General features: G+C 38.5%; 1 protein-coding gene across 1 annotated transcript in view; it reads right to left on the reverse strand.

Annotated features, from left to right (window-relative positions):
* Positions 1–13,363, reverse strand: part of LRP1B (LDL receptor related protein 1B) — a gene marked incomplete at its 5' end in the record, with an annotated part of 645,110 nt that overhangs the window by 292,930 nt on the left and 338,817 nt on the right. The window contains 3 exons of the mRNA XM_083865658.1: positions 2,912–3,169; positions 8,998–9,126; positions 10,798–10,917. Coding sequence (XP_083721784.1) covers positions 2,912–3,169; positions 8,998–9,126; positions 10,798–10,917 — 507 coding nt within the window. The remainder of the gene's footprint in view (positions 1–2,911; positions 3,170–8,997; positions 9,127–10,797; positions 10,918–13,363) is intronic.

Below are 13,363 nucleotides of genomic sequence, written 5' to 3' on the forward strand. Positions count from 1 at the left end.
GCTTTAAAATATCTTGAAGTGGTCTCATCTCTCTTAAAATCCCAACACTTGGTGCTTGTAATGATGAAGACACAAAATGCCTCCTAAAATGAGAAAGAAGGAGATTCTTGCACCCAGAGGATGCTGCTCTGGCCTCCTCTCAGCTCCCACACACAAAAGGATTAATGTAACATTGCACATCATGGCTTTGAAAGGGCAGAAAACTGGGAGATCTTCAACATTCATGCCTTTAGAAAGGATTTTTGTTAGTTTGGACCTAGATATCAGTTTAAATAAATGATTACTCCTGAAAGTCTTGTTGTGCTCACTGAAGCAGCTGTGAGCTCGTTGTGAGGTGTCAAGGGGCTCCCCTGTTCCTATGGACAGAGGATGCACAAGCCTGCCTAACAGGAGAATCATCTCTGGCCCCAGCACTTTCTGCAGAAATCTTTCCCAAGAGGAAAATTCCCAGCTTCTCCTCCAGAAACTCCTAGGCCTTAAAAAGACAAAGATGAAACAACTTGACAATGCCTGGCGTTGGCTGGGACCAAAACGCCTGTGCTGAGGCTGCTGTGCCTGCAGAAAGCTGTCCTTATGTAAGGGGATAAAACCACCAAACAAACCCTGAGATAATAAATATTTTAAGAGTGAAATTAGGCTAATTACTGAGCACAAGGGAGCGTCTCTGGAGCTGCAGCCTGTTCTCCCAGAGCTAAAACCAGCCAAGTGCAGGAGCAGCCTCTCCTCAGCCCTTCCCCCTCTGCAGAGAGAGACACACACCAAGTTACCCAAGTGCTTCAAAGGATCTGATTCCCTCCACCTGGGACACATCCTCACCAAACTGGAGTCACATTGGACTCTTCTGAGGGAGAATGACAGCAACTAAAGGACTAATTTCCTTTCTTTTGTGAATCCAAAGCTTATGTTCAGTACCTGGAGCTGGTGCTGTATGACCCATCATGAAAACGAAGTCATTTTCATAGTCCCTGCTTTCCTAGATGTAGACTTTCATCTTTAAAGATGATCTATATTCTTTGTTCCTAACTACAAGACTTACTTGCTTTCACTGAAGCAAACACTTTGAATAAATCCACTTCAAGCAGTCCCAATCATTTTGTATAACTGATGTTTCTACCACTTTTTGTGTCAAATGCAGATTTTTTTTTCTCCACTAACAAAATGATTAGAAGATTGGGATAAAAAAAAAAAAAATTCTACAAACACTGCTAGGAAAAGGTTTTAATTTTTTTCCCTAGTACTTTTAGGAGTAACCAATTTCACACAAACACAAAAAAAGGTTCCTGTGAAGAACAGAATGTACAATTTGATGTGAATCACCCCATGGCCATGACCATTTATTTGGCTGGCAGAGAATGCCATTACTCTTGAAAACATTTTCCTTGACCAGGAGTTACAAAATTAATTTACCTCATCAGGTGTAGTGCTGTATGATGAAGAGAAACAGCAGAAATGACCTGAATAGGTAACAGCAAGTAGAGCAAAGAAAAGGAAGAATTCAAAATTAAAAGTCAGTTTTGCAGCAGCCACAAGATTACCTGGCAAATACACCAGGTAGAGCAACATGAGATTCCTGCCATGTCCTGGCAGGAATAACTCCAGGGGTGTCTCCAAGATCCTAATTAGGTGGACAAAAGCAAGTTTTCATGCTGCTTCTTCCTCTGAGAAGACATGCCCAGACTGTGGGGATTGATGCTGCTCCACTGAGCAACACAACAAAAGTGTCTGTGGATGTGTGTGCTTGGCAAAAACACTCTCACAGCTAAATCTGCAGGATTTTGTCAGTCAGAGCTCCCAGCAAAGTTCTGGGGATTTTTAAGTCACTAAGCACTATTTCCCAAATCAAAATCAAAGCAGAAGTCAAAGCAAGTATCTACAGTCAGTTCATGTCCAAGGGAATTAGTATTCTTCATTCCAAATAAGATTGAATGATTACCATGAAGTTTGAGAAGAATATTAGAGACCACAGGCTGGTGTGTGCTGGCACGATGAAAAATGAGCAGCTCATTAATTCCAGGCACTGCATTCATTTCAAACCCATCCCAGGGCCTCGGTTTTGCAAACAGATGCAGTGATGCAGATCTGGACTGCACAGGATTGAAAATTCTCTTGGCATGCAGGGAACAGAGGGACAGGAATGCAGGGGAAGGGCTGGAGGAGCACAAACCACAGAGCTCAGGTCCACTCTGATGGTGCAAACAACTGACAGAACACACACACAGCTCAATACAAAGGACATCTTGCCCAGGACTGTGGTTAATTTGATTTTTCTTGCTAAAAGGAAAACAAAATATCAATGGCTAGGTGAATTGAAAATGCACAACGAAACACTGCCACCATCACCTTTGGGGTACTTTGATATCTAAAGTATAAAATACCCTCTAAGATACACTTAAAACCTCTCCAAAAAGGGTCACAGCTGAATAGAGGAAATAAGAAGAAAAAAAAAAAAAAAAAAATCAGGGACAGAGATCTCTTTGCTTTTAGTTAGCTTTAGCTAGATGAACCAGAGAAGCTCCTAGACTGTTTTTTTTCCTTTTTCTTAGGACTGTTTAAAGCTGCTCCAGACTGGAAAACCCAAGGGAGCTCCAGGAGCTCTCACCTGTGGCCCACCAGGGCCCGGATTCCAGAAGGATTGGGAAGAAACAGTAAGAGGTAAGCTGCCCACAACAAAGACTTTCCAAATTTACCACCTCACTTCAGAGCAACAAAATGTTTTATTGTTTCGTATTATTTATTCTTTATGCTTGTGAGCACTTTGTTTGTTAAAGAAATAATTTTTTCCACTTTTCTCCAAGAAAAAGGGACCAGTTAGAGGGAAGAGCCGTTTAGGTTTGCTTCCCAGAGAGAAGTTTGAAAGTTTTCTCCCAAATTTTCCCTAAACAAAGACACTCAAATGCTGCCAAATACTTACTGTGAAGGTGCTGGGCGATGTTTACTGTCCACTCCTCTGGCAAGGTCCCAGCTGTGGAGATCCTGGAGCACCTGAGCTGGCTGGAGAGCTCTCGGGACTGGACCCAGCACAGGCTGTCCTCCCTGTAGCTGTAATCCAGGCTCAGCACTGCAGATCCCTTCACAGGGCTCCGGGAGGACATCCTGCTGCCATTGAGGTATAAAACCTCAATCGTCTCAGAGCTTGCAACCAGAAGAAGAGGAGGTCTGTCAGCAGGCTCTGAAAAAAAAATAAAAAATGAAGGGAGTTTAAAGGATTTAGCTGTATATTTCAGATTTATCTTTTCGGTTTTAATGTAGTTTTTTAATGTTCTTACCTGCTTGTTTTAAGGTATGTAATAAATTTGTTTTGTTTTTATTTTCATAGCTATCATATATTCCCAATTATTAGTCTATTTTATCCTGCTGTTCCAATGGTTCACATCATTAAAGAAAATTAATTGCCCCAGCCCCACAGCCTCTGCTTAATTCTAAGTATCATTATTGCAACATTTTTCTAGCCAAAGTCATAAAATGAAATACAACTTATGCAAATTATCTCTATCCAGATTATTGGCATTTCAAAAAGAATTCAGGCCAGGAAAACCTGCAGAACTCGTGAGGACACATGAATTTGTAAAATGCTTTTCATATAAGAGACTATAAAATAAGACAAAATCTGAGGAGTGGATGTCACTCAAAGAAGTTACAACCAACCCAACAAAAAATCCAGTGCAGTGAAACCTTAAAGGATAAAAACTCTGCACTTTGAGGTACATGTGAAAAAAATTTCTGTTGCCACGTCAGGAGCTCTCACCCCAATGTAATCTGCTTGTTTCCAAAAGAATTCATCAATGTTTGAACACTGCATTGACGTGCAGCACTTTCAATCAACATTCCACCTAATGGAGTCCTCAAATTTTCACTAAGCAGTTCCAGATGTCTAAATGGTGGGGAAAAAAAATGGCATAAATAAAAAAGATTTGACAAATGGTACTTCATCAGCAGGTCTGATTAAAGAGAAAAGAATAATTCAGTGACTACAGTGCTTGGTGGTCTCACTCAAAGCTACAACTGGAGGTGTTGTGTTGTTTGGTAATGTCTGCTTTTATTTAAACATCTTGCTGTTCTTTTGTTGTTTTATTTTAAAATTTATTTTTTCATGCAAAAAAACTTTCTATAAAGCTTCACTGTGTATTCTTTCTAATGTGGATTTCATTTACTCCTCATTTATTCTTTCTCATGCCATAATGTATATTCTGTCTTGCTACACATCTCGTCCCTCTCCAGCAAATCCCACATGAACTTTTGTGAATCCACACTTTTGGAACTTGCTGCCTGTCCCCATCATCCTCACAGTCACTTCCACCCATCCATCAGTCAGATCCAAGCATTATTTTTCTCTGAATTTCAGAAGATAACCAAGAACTGCAGGGATTGAATTTCTTTGTAAAACAATCCCTTGTGGCATAAGCCATGAGTGAAGCTCTCGAGTCTTGTTTGTTTCTCCCTTTCCAAAAGAAAAGGTAGTGGGGGGTTCTCAGGAAGGGATTTTGGTTTGAAATCTGCCAGGTAAGTCCCTTTGCTGTCAGTGCCTGTAAATCTCTCTTTCCCCCTGTTCTTAGCAGCATTTGCTACCCTTGAGAAGAAAGCCAGATTTAAGAACTTCCGTCCCTATCACCCACTCACCCCAGACTTTCCAGACTGCCTCAAAAGGAGCGTTTCCATCTGCATCCTGCTGAGTCTGGGGATTTATTTTTACATCCAACAGCTCTGTGCTCAGCTCCCCTCTCCCCACAAAATAACACCACTGCCTACTTCTGGATTCAATCACTCTTTCCCCAGCTACCAGCAGCGTGAAAAGACCTTTATTATGATTTTTTTTTTTTTTTTTTCTCTTAAACTTGGTGTTAAGCTGGATATTTCCACAGCCTGCACTATCTAAAGCCTCAAAGAGAAGGCAGCTCACAGGAGCTGTTTGCAGTTCCAAAGGCACCAGGTGCTTTAGGGCTGTGAGACAGAACCAGATCTTTCCTTTGAACTGACCTATTGAAAACTGTAACGAGGATTTAATACCTCACTAAACTCCAGAGAAAGGTTGTATTTTGGTATTAGGGGTCTAAGACATAGGGGAATTCTTCAAAAGGATCAGCTTCAAACCTCTTGAGCAGCAATTGTAATCAAACCTGGCTGCAGAAAAAGGTGTTGTGGGGACCTGTGGCACTGCCAAGAGGTTCTGCTCAGCAGGCACCATTACACATTAAAAATACAGAAATTAGATTACCAGGCTTGAAATTGTATTTTTAAAGCATAAATACATTAAATAATTCAATGGATTAAAGCAGTTAATCATGGTTGTTCACAGCAGGGTAGATTACCTGCTTCCTTCAGTGTGGCTCAGATAAAGGCTGATTTCAAAATTTGAAAAAACATAATGTATTGATAATAAAACTGTGCAAAATATTAAAAATTCAGGCAAAAATATATAAATCAACTTAACCTGCAAAGCATAATGCAGGTGGAAAACAGGAGATACTAAAAAAATCATGTCTTCACTTTCACAAAAACTGCTGTCTGTTCCTAGAGAACAGATCCTACACACCTTAAAAGTTTAGTGGACAGATTTAGGGTGAGTTCCAATGAGCTGACAGCAGCTTTTCAAACAAGTGGACTTCACATGTGTTATTTTTTCACAAGTTTTTTCTTTTTTTTCTTTTTTTTTTTTTCTCTTTTTTTTCATTTTATAGGAAAGATAAGAAGTGAATAGCTCTTTAATCCAGGGAAGTTTTATGATTCATCCTTCTCGACTAAAATGAAAGCATCCTCCTTTGAATTATGTTTAAGATAGAGCAGTGGAAAAGATGAAAGACTCGTATTTCCCTCCTACCTGATCTTGTCTAAAATACAGATCAATAAGTGATGCCACAACAAATCAGACACAGAGGTGTTTTGCACAGCCAACAGACTTCTCCTCTGGAAAGAAAATAAACTCAGAAATACCAGCATTTTCTATTTTTCTCCACCACGATGAGATGAAAGGCATGAACCCCAGAATTCAGTGTTTACAAACCCCCTTTTCCTGGGGTATACACTGTAAATCATAAAGATTTCTCTGTCACCAATATATGTACTGTATAAAAATCTGAAAAAAATACTGAGCAACCCAATCTTTTTTTGACATTATTTCTGATGTTTAACTATAATGTATCTCACAAATGGGTTGTTTTATTTTTAAAGTTTTAAAACTTAGTTTGGTGAGATTTTACAAGAAAATTGTGTTGTCAAATCAGTTAAACAGGACTGATTTTTTTTTTTTAAATTATAGATTTTTTTTTTTTTTATTTAGTCATTATCAGTTCATCCCACTTCATCTACATGACAAATGTTTCTTACCACACAGCATTTCTTTGGAGATATTAAACATACCAGGAACTTTTGTAAAACAGATGAATTTCTTTTCCTCAGCTAGATATTCCCAAGCCTATAATTTTCTTTCCTTAAATACTCTTCTCATCACGTGCAGACCTTGCAATTTAGGCATAAAAACTTGGTAAACAACTAAGTTCCTAAATTCTCTTCAGCAAAGCTGTGTTTTGTTTCATTTCCACCTCAGAAGAAACCATTAACTGCCTTTATATTCATACAAGAAAAGGCCTAAAAAGTCTGGAAAAAAAACCCCACAGTGAGCCCCCCAGCTGTTTTGATACCTATTTTAACATCCTTCCCCAAAGGGAATGTGCAGCTAAAAGCTTTCAGCTCCAGAGCTATTTAATTGTGCTGAGGAAGAAAATGCAGAATTTAATGAAGAAGAGAGCTCAGCCCCCTCCCAGGCTGAAGGGCAGCAAAGAGCAGCTGCTGAGGAGTTCTCTGCTCCTTGTGCCACATCACATTGCACAGATGGAAATGATGCCTTAAGTTTCAGCTTTCGTATTTTTCATATTTTTCAAATAGCTTTCATATTTTTCAAATTCTGTGCTGCCCAGGTGTGCAATTCTGAGTCTTACATTAAGTGTTAGTAAGTTCTCTTCACAGAGTAAGGAGACAAAACAAATCCTTTCCCTGCTGAAAACCAAGGACAATTTTCAGACCCAAAAGCACAAACAAGGGATGGGCTGGAGGGAGGAACAAGAAGGATGGGACCTCACAACCTGGAGCTGTAATTGGACAATTAAACCCCAATATGCAAATGGACCAAAACTTACAACCTCTTGACCATTTGTCCATTTTGTGACCATTTTGGGTTCATTTTGTGACCATTTTGGGTCCACGTTGGATGTACCACCCCTGGTCAGGGCACCCAAATATTGTAATATTTGAAATTGAAGAATAGTCAGGGATTTAAAACTTTATCATGAAGATCATTTGCTCTGTGCTGTTAGGCTTGAAAGACACTTAACATAACTTCATAAAGTAGTCTTCAGCTACATAATTTCATAATTTCATTTCAGATGCAGCTTGTACATTTTTTAGGCAAATTGCATGTGTGTTATGTTGAGTGTTGGCACTCAAGACACTCTATCTCTTGTCCCATGTATCTGCATCAATGATGTAAAGCAATCACACTTGGATGAAAAGATAAAAAGCCAAAAACTCCAGTTCACACTCTTGTGGGAACCCTTTCTAAATTTATGCAAAACTGATACAACTCCAAACCTATGTTTGAATTTTTTCCTTGCCTCCATGTGTTGATGATGTATTTTTCAGTATGTTAAAACTTGTGAAATTAAGAAGAACCACTAGTTATAGTTTCCTTGGATTCTGTTCTTCTGATCCAAAACTACCTTTTTTCCAAGAAACACAAAGCAATGGGCAACACTCATTTCTGTGCAGCACCACAACCCTGATTTGTATTGTCCTACAGGGATTTCTTTGATTAATGAGTAGTGATTCCTTTCTGAAAATACTAAAAATGTGAAAACTTCTGTCAAATAAATGTGATAAAGTAGCAAAAAAATACAAAAAAGTTCCTTATCAATGTGACTTATTTCATCTTGACACCAACAGCTAACTACAATGTTCAGTTGTTACCCAGTTTTCTGTGTGTAAAAAGGGAAACTAAAAGGGTCATCTCAAGCCCAGTACTGGCACCATGAGGATTTCCTGATCTAGAATTGCATTATTGATTTTCAGGTAGTGGAGAAAAAAGAATAATAAATTATTTCTACTTTGCATGAGCTTTCTTATCTCACAAGACTTCACTATGGATTTTTTTTTAGTAAATATCTATGTATGGATCAAGAAAAAAACAGTATAAACATGAAAATACTCTTTAATTCCTATGATGATCAAGAAAGGACACATCTAGTAATGCTCTTTAGGCGAGGAAGCCTCAAAACCATCACTACACCTTTCTATTTTTGGATGGCAAAATAGTTACAAAAAAGGAGGCCTTAAAAATATATACAATAAACATGACTTCATACTCAGCTGCATATGCTTCAGCACTGTGGATGTTGAAGTATTCCTTAAGGAACTTTTTTTGGTTTTTAATATAAAAGCATTGTTAATTCATTACGCTGAATAAGAAAACACTGTGTACTATATTGCCTCATTAAGCACAATTGACTAATTTCCTCAAATACCCAATCCAGTATAAGTAATGAAAACATGCACTAAGCAACAAAAAGCCTCATGTGAATATGTATATCAGGAAATTCACCTCTTGGGATAATGCAAGGACAAAGCAATCTCATGTTTTTTTTCATCCTAAGGGTACAATTACCTCATGATCATTTCCCCTGTCTCCATTGTCTTCCCAGGGTAAACAGCCTTTTTTGTTTGTGTGATGAAAATCTTTGATTTATTTATGAACAGGGAAACTGGGAACTCTTGTAATCTTGGCTGAATTGAGTATTTTGCTTTAATTAATAATATCCAGATAATAACTTTTAATATTTCCCTTGGAGTATTGTCTTAATAAAAGGCTTTTTCTAAGCTTGTTGTGTGGCTCTTTGTAGTAGAGTGAAGGAAAGTTCATCTCACCTTTGTTGATCTCTATCTTTTCACATGAATCCTCTAGGACCCAACCCCAAAACATTTTCAGGAAGGTAAAAAGATGTTAAAACTTACTATTTTTTGCCTTGCAGGACTTGTTATCAGGCTGGAGCACATAACCCTCCACACAGCTGCAAGAGTAGGATCCATCTGTATTTACACACATCTGGCTACAGCTCCCATAGGTGTCACATTCATTCACATCTAAAGGGACATTAACAAGATCTAGTTTAAGGATCAGGCAAAAAAAGAGAAAGAAATTCAATAAAATTGAGAATTCCAAGAGAGACGTTTAAGTCATGAATCATTTTGGTGCGAGGCTTGGATGCTTTCCCTTTCTCAAACCATGAATTTTATCAGGGATGTTGGCTGTTGAAATCACTCAAATAGCCAGAAAGAAGGGCAGGAGCTTTCAAGTTCAATAGCTCTTAATTCTGAAAGATAAAACCTTCATTATTTCAAGTAGTCTCCAATGCCTACATCATGTTACGGAGACGTTTGGGTCCTTGTTAGTACTAGAGATCACTAGTTATCAGGTTGATGAATGGAGCAACGTTTCAGGAGAGGAAGTAATTGATTACCCTTCTCAACCTATTTATGCTGGCAATGTCTTACAGTTCCTTAAATGAGCTGTCACTGCTTCTCCATTAAATCACCATCCAACATCAAAAACTATATACTCCTCTAATAAATATAAAGAACATTTTTCTCAACTACTGTGTATAAGGATAATACCATAAAATCAAGATATGCTATTCAACAGTGGTTGAGGGTTTAAGCAATAAATTAACATTCTAAAAACCCCTGTGTTTAAATTATTTCCTGAGATATATTTTTAATCATGAAACATGACAGCCATAGAGAGAAAAAAACTGATAATGAATTATATTTATGAAGAATCTGGCTCAGTACTTTTAGTTGGAGAGAGGAGTGATTGGTAGTGAGAACATCCATAGGGCCATAGAACTCCAATAAGATCATTAATAGATAAAAAATAAAGCAAGAAACAAACACCTGGAGAAAGAATGAAGAAGCAATATATTTCAAAAATGGAAGAGAACAGTCTACAAGTTAAGTCTACAATTTCAGTCTACAATTAATTGATCCAAAATAATGTTTCCAGCTAAGTTGTATGACTTTGGGAGGGTTCATTATTCAAACTCTAATCCAGGTGTGACTTGATGGCCGTGAAGTGAAACTCTACAAGTTTTAGAGGCTCTCCTGGTGAGGAGGTGTGGAGAGAGAGCAGCTCACACAACTGAGCTGTAGCTCCTCCAGACCAGCTGATCCTTCAGTAACTCCAGGAAAGTTACTGCTGCTGGGGCACAGGAGCATTAGAGAGGCAGGAGGGAGGTCCTGACTCTCATTTTAGGGGCACTCTTTGCCATTCCCTGCCCCAGAAGCCCACACTTGTCCCGACCAACACCTTTAAAGAAGGGTGAGGAGTGTAAGTGCTGTCCTGGTTGTCCACCAGCTCCCTGCCCCTGAGAGCCAACAGTGGGCCTGATATTCCTGAGTCTGAGAGATTTCAGCCTGCTGGCAGCTGCTAACTTTTTCCCAAGGAAAAATTTCTCAAGAAAGCTTCTTTTCAAAACAATCTTGGCAAACAACTCTCCTTTCTCAAAACAATCTTTCTCCAGATGGTGTTTTTCTGTTTCTCTAGTTTGAACAATAGGATTTGAGAGGTGTCGTTCCTATTCACCAACCATGTTAAATCTGTACGGGAACATCTTATAAAAAGTAGTAAAAATTAGACAATAAAGCCTTTTTTTCTATGCTTTTTGCCTTCTGAAATATTTGGAGTATCTCATCTTTCTTTCATGTCCTACAACAACAGGGAACCATCAGGACAGTTACAGTGAATTTGTTTTTTACCTTTGCAGCTTCTCCCGTCACTGCTGGTCTCATACCCGTCCCCACAGTAACACCGTGTGCTGTTCCTGGTGATGGCACATTTGTACTGGCAATTCATCTGCTGGCACTTGGGGAGCAACTCTGGGAAAGGCAACAGAGCAAGATGTTACTGAATATTGGTGTCATTCATAAATCCCAAACCTTAGAAACATTGAAATATATTTATGTGTATGTCCCAGGAAGGAAACACCACCACCATTTACATTAGCTAGAAATTCATCACACACATGCACCTCTTAAAAAGTTTGTTATGAAAACTACATGTCAGCCAGTTAAATGTTGGAAATCAACCTTTTATCTGAATCAAGAGTTACTCACAAGTTTATTACTGAGGTGTACTGTTGCTCTGCTTGAACATCCATTTTTTGCATATTAATCAAAACAATTATTGGGAAATAAACCAAAACAAAAACAATCCTGAAGTGGTAACAGATAAATAAAAAAAAGAGATTATGAGAAATGTTTCAACATCTATGTTTTTTTTTTTCCTCATACCAATTGATTTTCTAACTTTTTAAAGCTTGTTTTGATTTAATGATGCACACAAAACCTTCACAACAAAACAGTGGGGATACATTGTGCCTCAATAATTTAACATTGGACATGTAATTCTGAATAAACCCACGGAGATTGTATATGCCACTACTGCAGACATCCTTAATAGAATCTGCTTAAATACACACCATCAGCACAAGGCATGATGCAAACCAACTGAAGAAATCTTGTAGAAATACAGACTGCAATGTTTTCCAGCATGAAACAGCACAAAACCAACCAAAAACTGCTCCAACCCTTCCCAGCCTCAAGTTATGTGACGTGTGTTTCAGTAATTTTGCTGATCAAAAAATCCCACTATTTTAATGAACAACACTCTTTTCCCTCCAGGAAAATGAAGAGAAGATTGAGAAACCCAGCTTAAGGAGGTGCTCTGAGGGTATTTTTCAAAACTATGCAGATGGATCAGAAAATAACCTGCAAATGGACAGAGAAATTTCTGCTACAGGGCTGGCTTTAAGTAAGTGGGTATGACCTAAGGAAAAAGAGAAATCTCTATCCTAATATATGAGAAGAGTTTTAATCCGTCTGATCATTATTCATCAAGTTCTACTTGGGAGCAGAATGAACATGAATATGAAGAAGAGTCTCTATCAGCATCTGAGCCCTGGAGTCTCCATTCCGGAGAGACTGTCAAAATACAGCTGAAATTTGGGGAGAAAAGTGGATGTGGCCGGCACATAAAGTTACTAATTATTCTAATGCAACTATTCTAAAAAGAAAGTGGTTTCAGACAATTATCTCAGGGCATTCCCTAGAACTCTGTGCCACACAGACTGCCCAGAGGTCAATAAACCACACGTTGTCTAACTCTGCCCATTTTCCCAGTGGTTTCTGCTGTATTTCTCTGCCTTTTGGGCATGGGAAGGTAATATATTTTTTGGCTGCAGCAGGCTTTGCTGGTTTCCAGTCCCTAGTCCAGTCCTTAAATCTGCTACACCTTTCCAAGAACAAGTCCCACACAGAGAATAAACTGGAGAACTTCCCTAAATGTCTCTAAAATGGTTCTGCACTCCAAGGTGAGGAGCTGGAACCAGACAAGGTGGCACCTGTTGATTTAACATGTCTATCTGAATAAATTCAATACATCTCATTTTCTGAGCAAACATGGATCAACCATCCTTTTCCACCTATGATTTTCTTCCTCCAATATTTGTCTGAGGCTGCACAGCCAGGAGCTCCTACTGGATGAGAAGTATTTGACTCACAAACAGGACTTGGTTTGTTTGTATTCTTTCCTTAATGGATGCAGAGAGGCAGCAGCCTGAACCAGAACAGACCTGCACACAGCCAGGAAAGCTGGAGAACAATGACAATAAATTGGCAAGTGAGGTCCATTTGGAAAAAAAAAAAAAAAAAAAAAAAAAAGAAAAAAAGTCAATCTGCCTTTTTTTTTTTTCCAAAAAATTGTTGTATTTAATTGATTTTAAGTTATTGCAGCATCATATGAGTGGCTTTTAACAGCAAAATGGTTGCATTTTCCTTACAAAACCATTAACGAACCACTGTTAGCTGCCATCTGCTTCTGACTTCAGACTGACATTTTCCCCTCCTCCCCTAAATTATTCACCAGATCATTTTAAATATATTTTGTGTTCTTATTGTGACAGACACTTTCTGGCCCCAGAAAGTTTTGCTCTGTTGCTGATCTGCTAACCCAGCTGGGGGAACCCATGAGTGAAAAAGCAAAAAATACAATAACAGTTGAGGATAAGAACAGAAAGAACATAAAAAAGTAGAATAGAATAACAAAGAATAGATTAGGAAAGAATATTTCATTTGAAAGGGACCTACAATGGTCATTTAGTCCAACTGCCTGAGCCCTTCAGGACTGACCAAGAGTTAGGGCACATTATTAAGGCCTCTGCCAGATGCCTTTAATAAATAAAACATTAAACAGTAAAACAGCAAATGCATTTTCTACTTTACTAGCTAGTTTGTAGTAGCTGTAATAGTGATCCTGAAAACCTTT

Source organism: Zosterops lateralis (assembly GCF_965231275.1).
Source record: "Zosterops lateralis genome assembly, chromosome: 7".
NCBI classification, from domain to species: domain Eukaryota; kingdom Metazoa; phylum Chordata; class Aves; order Passeriformes; family Zosteropidae; genus Zosterops; species Zosterops lateralis.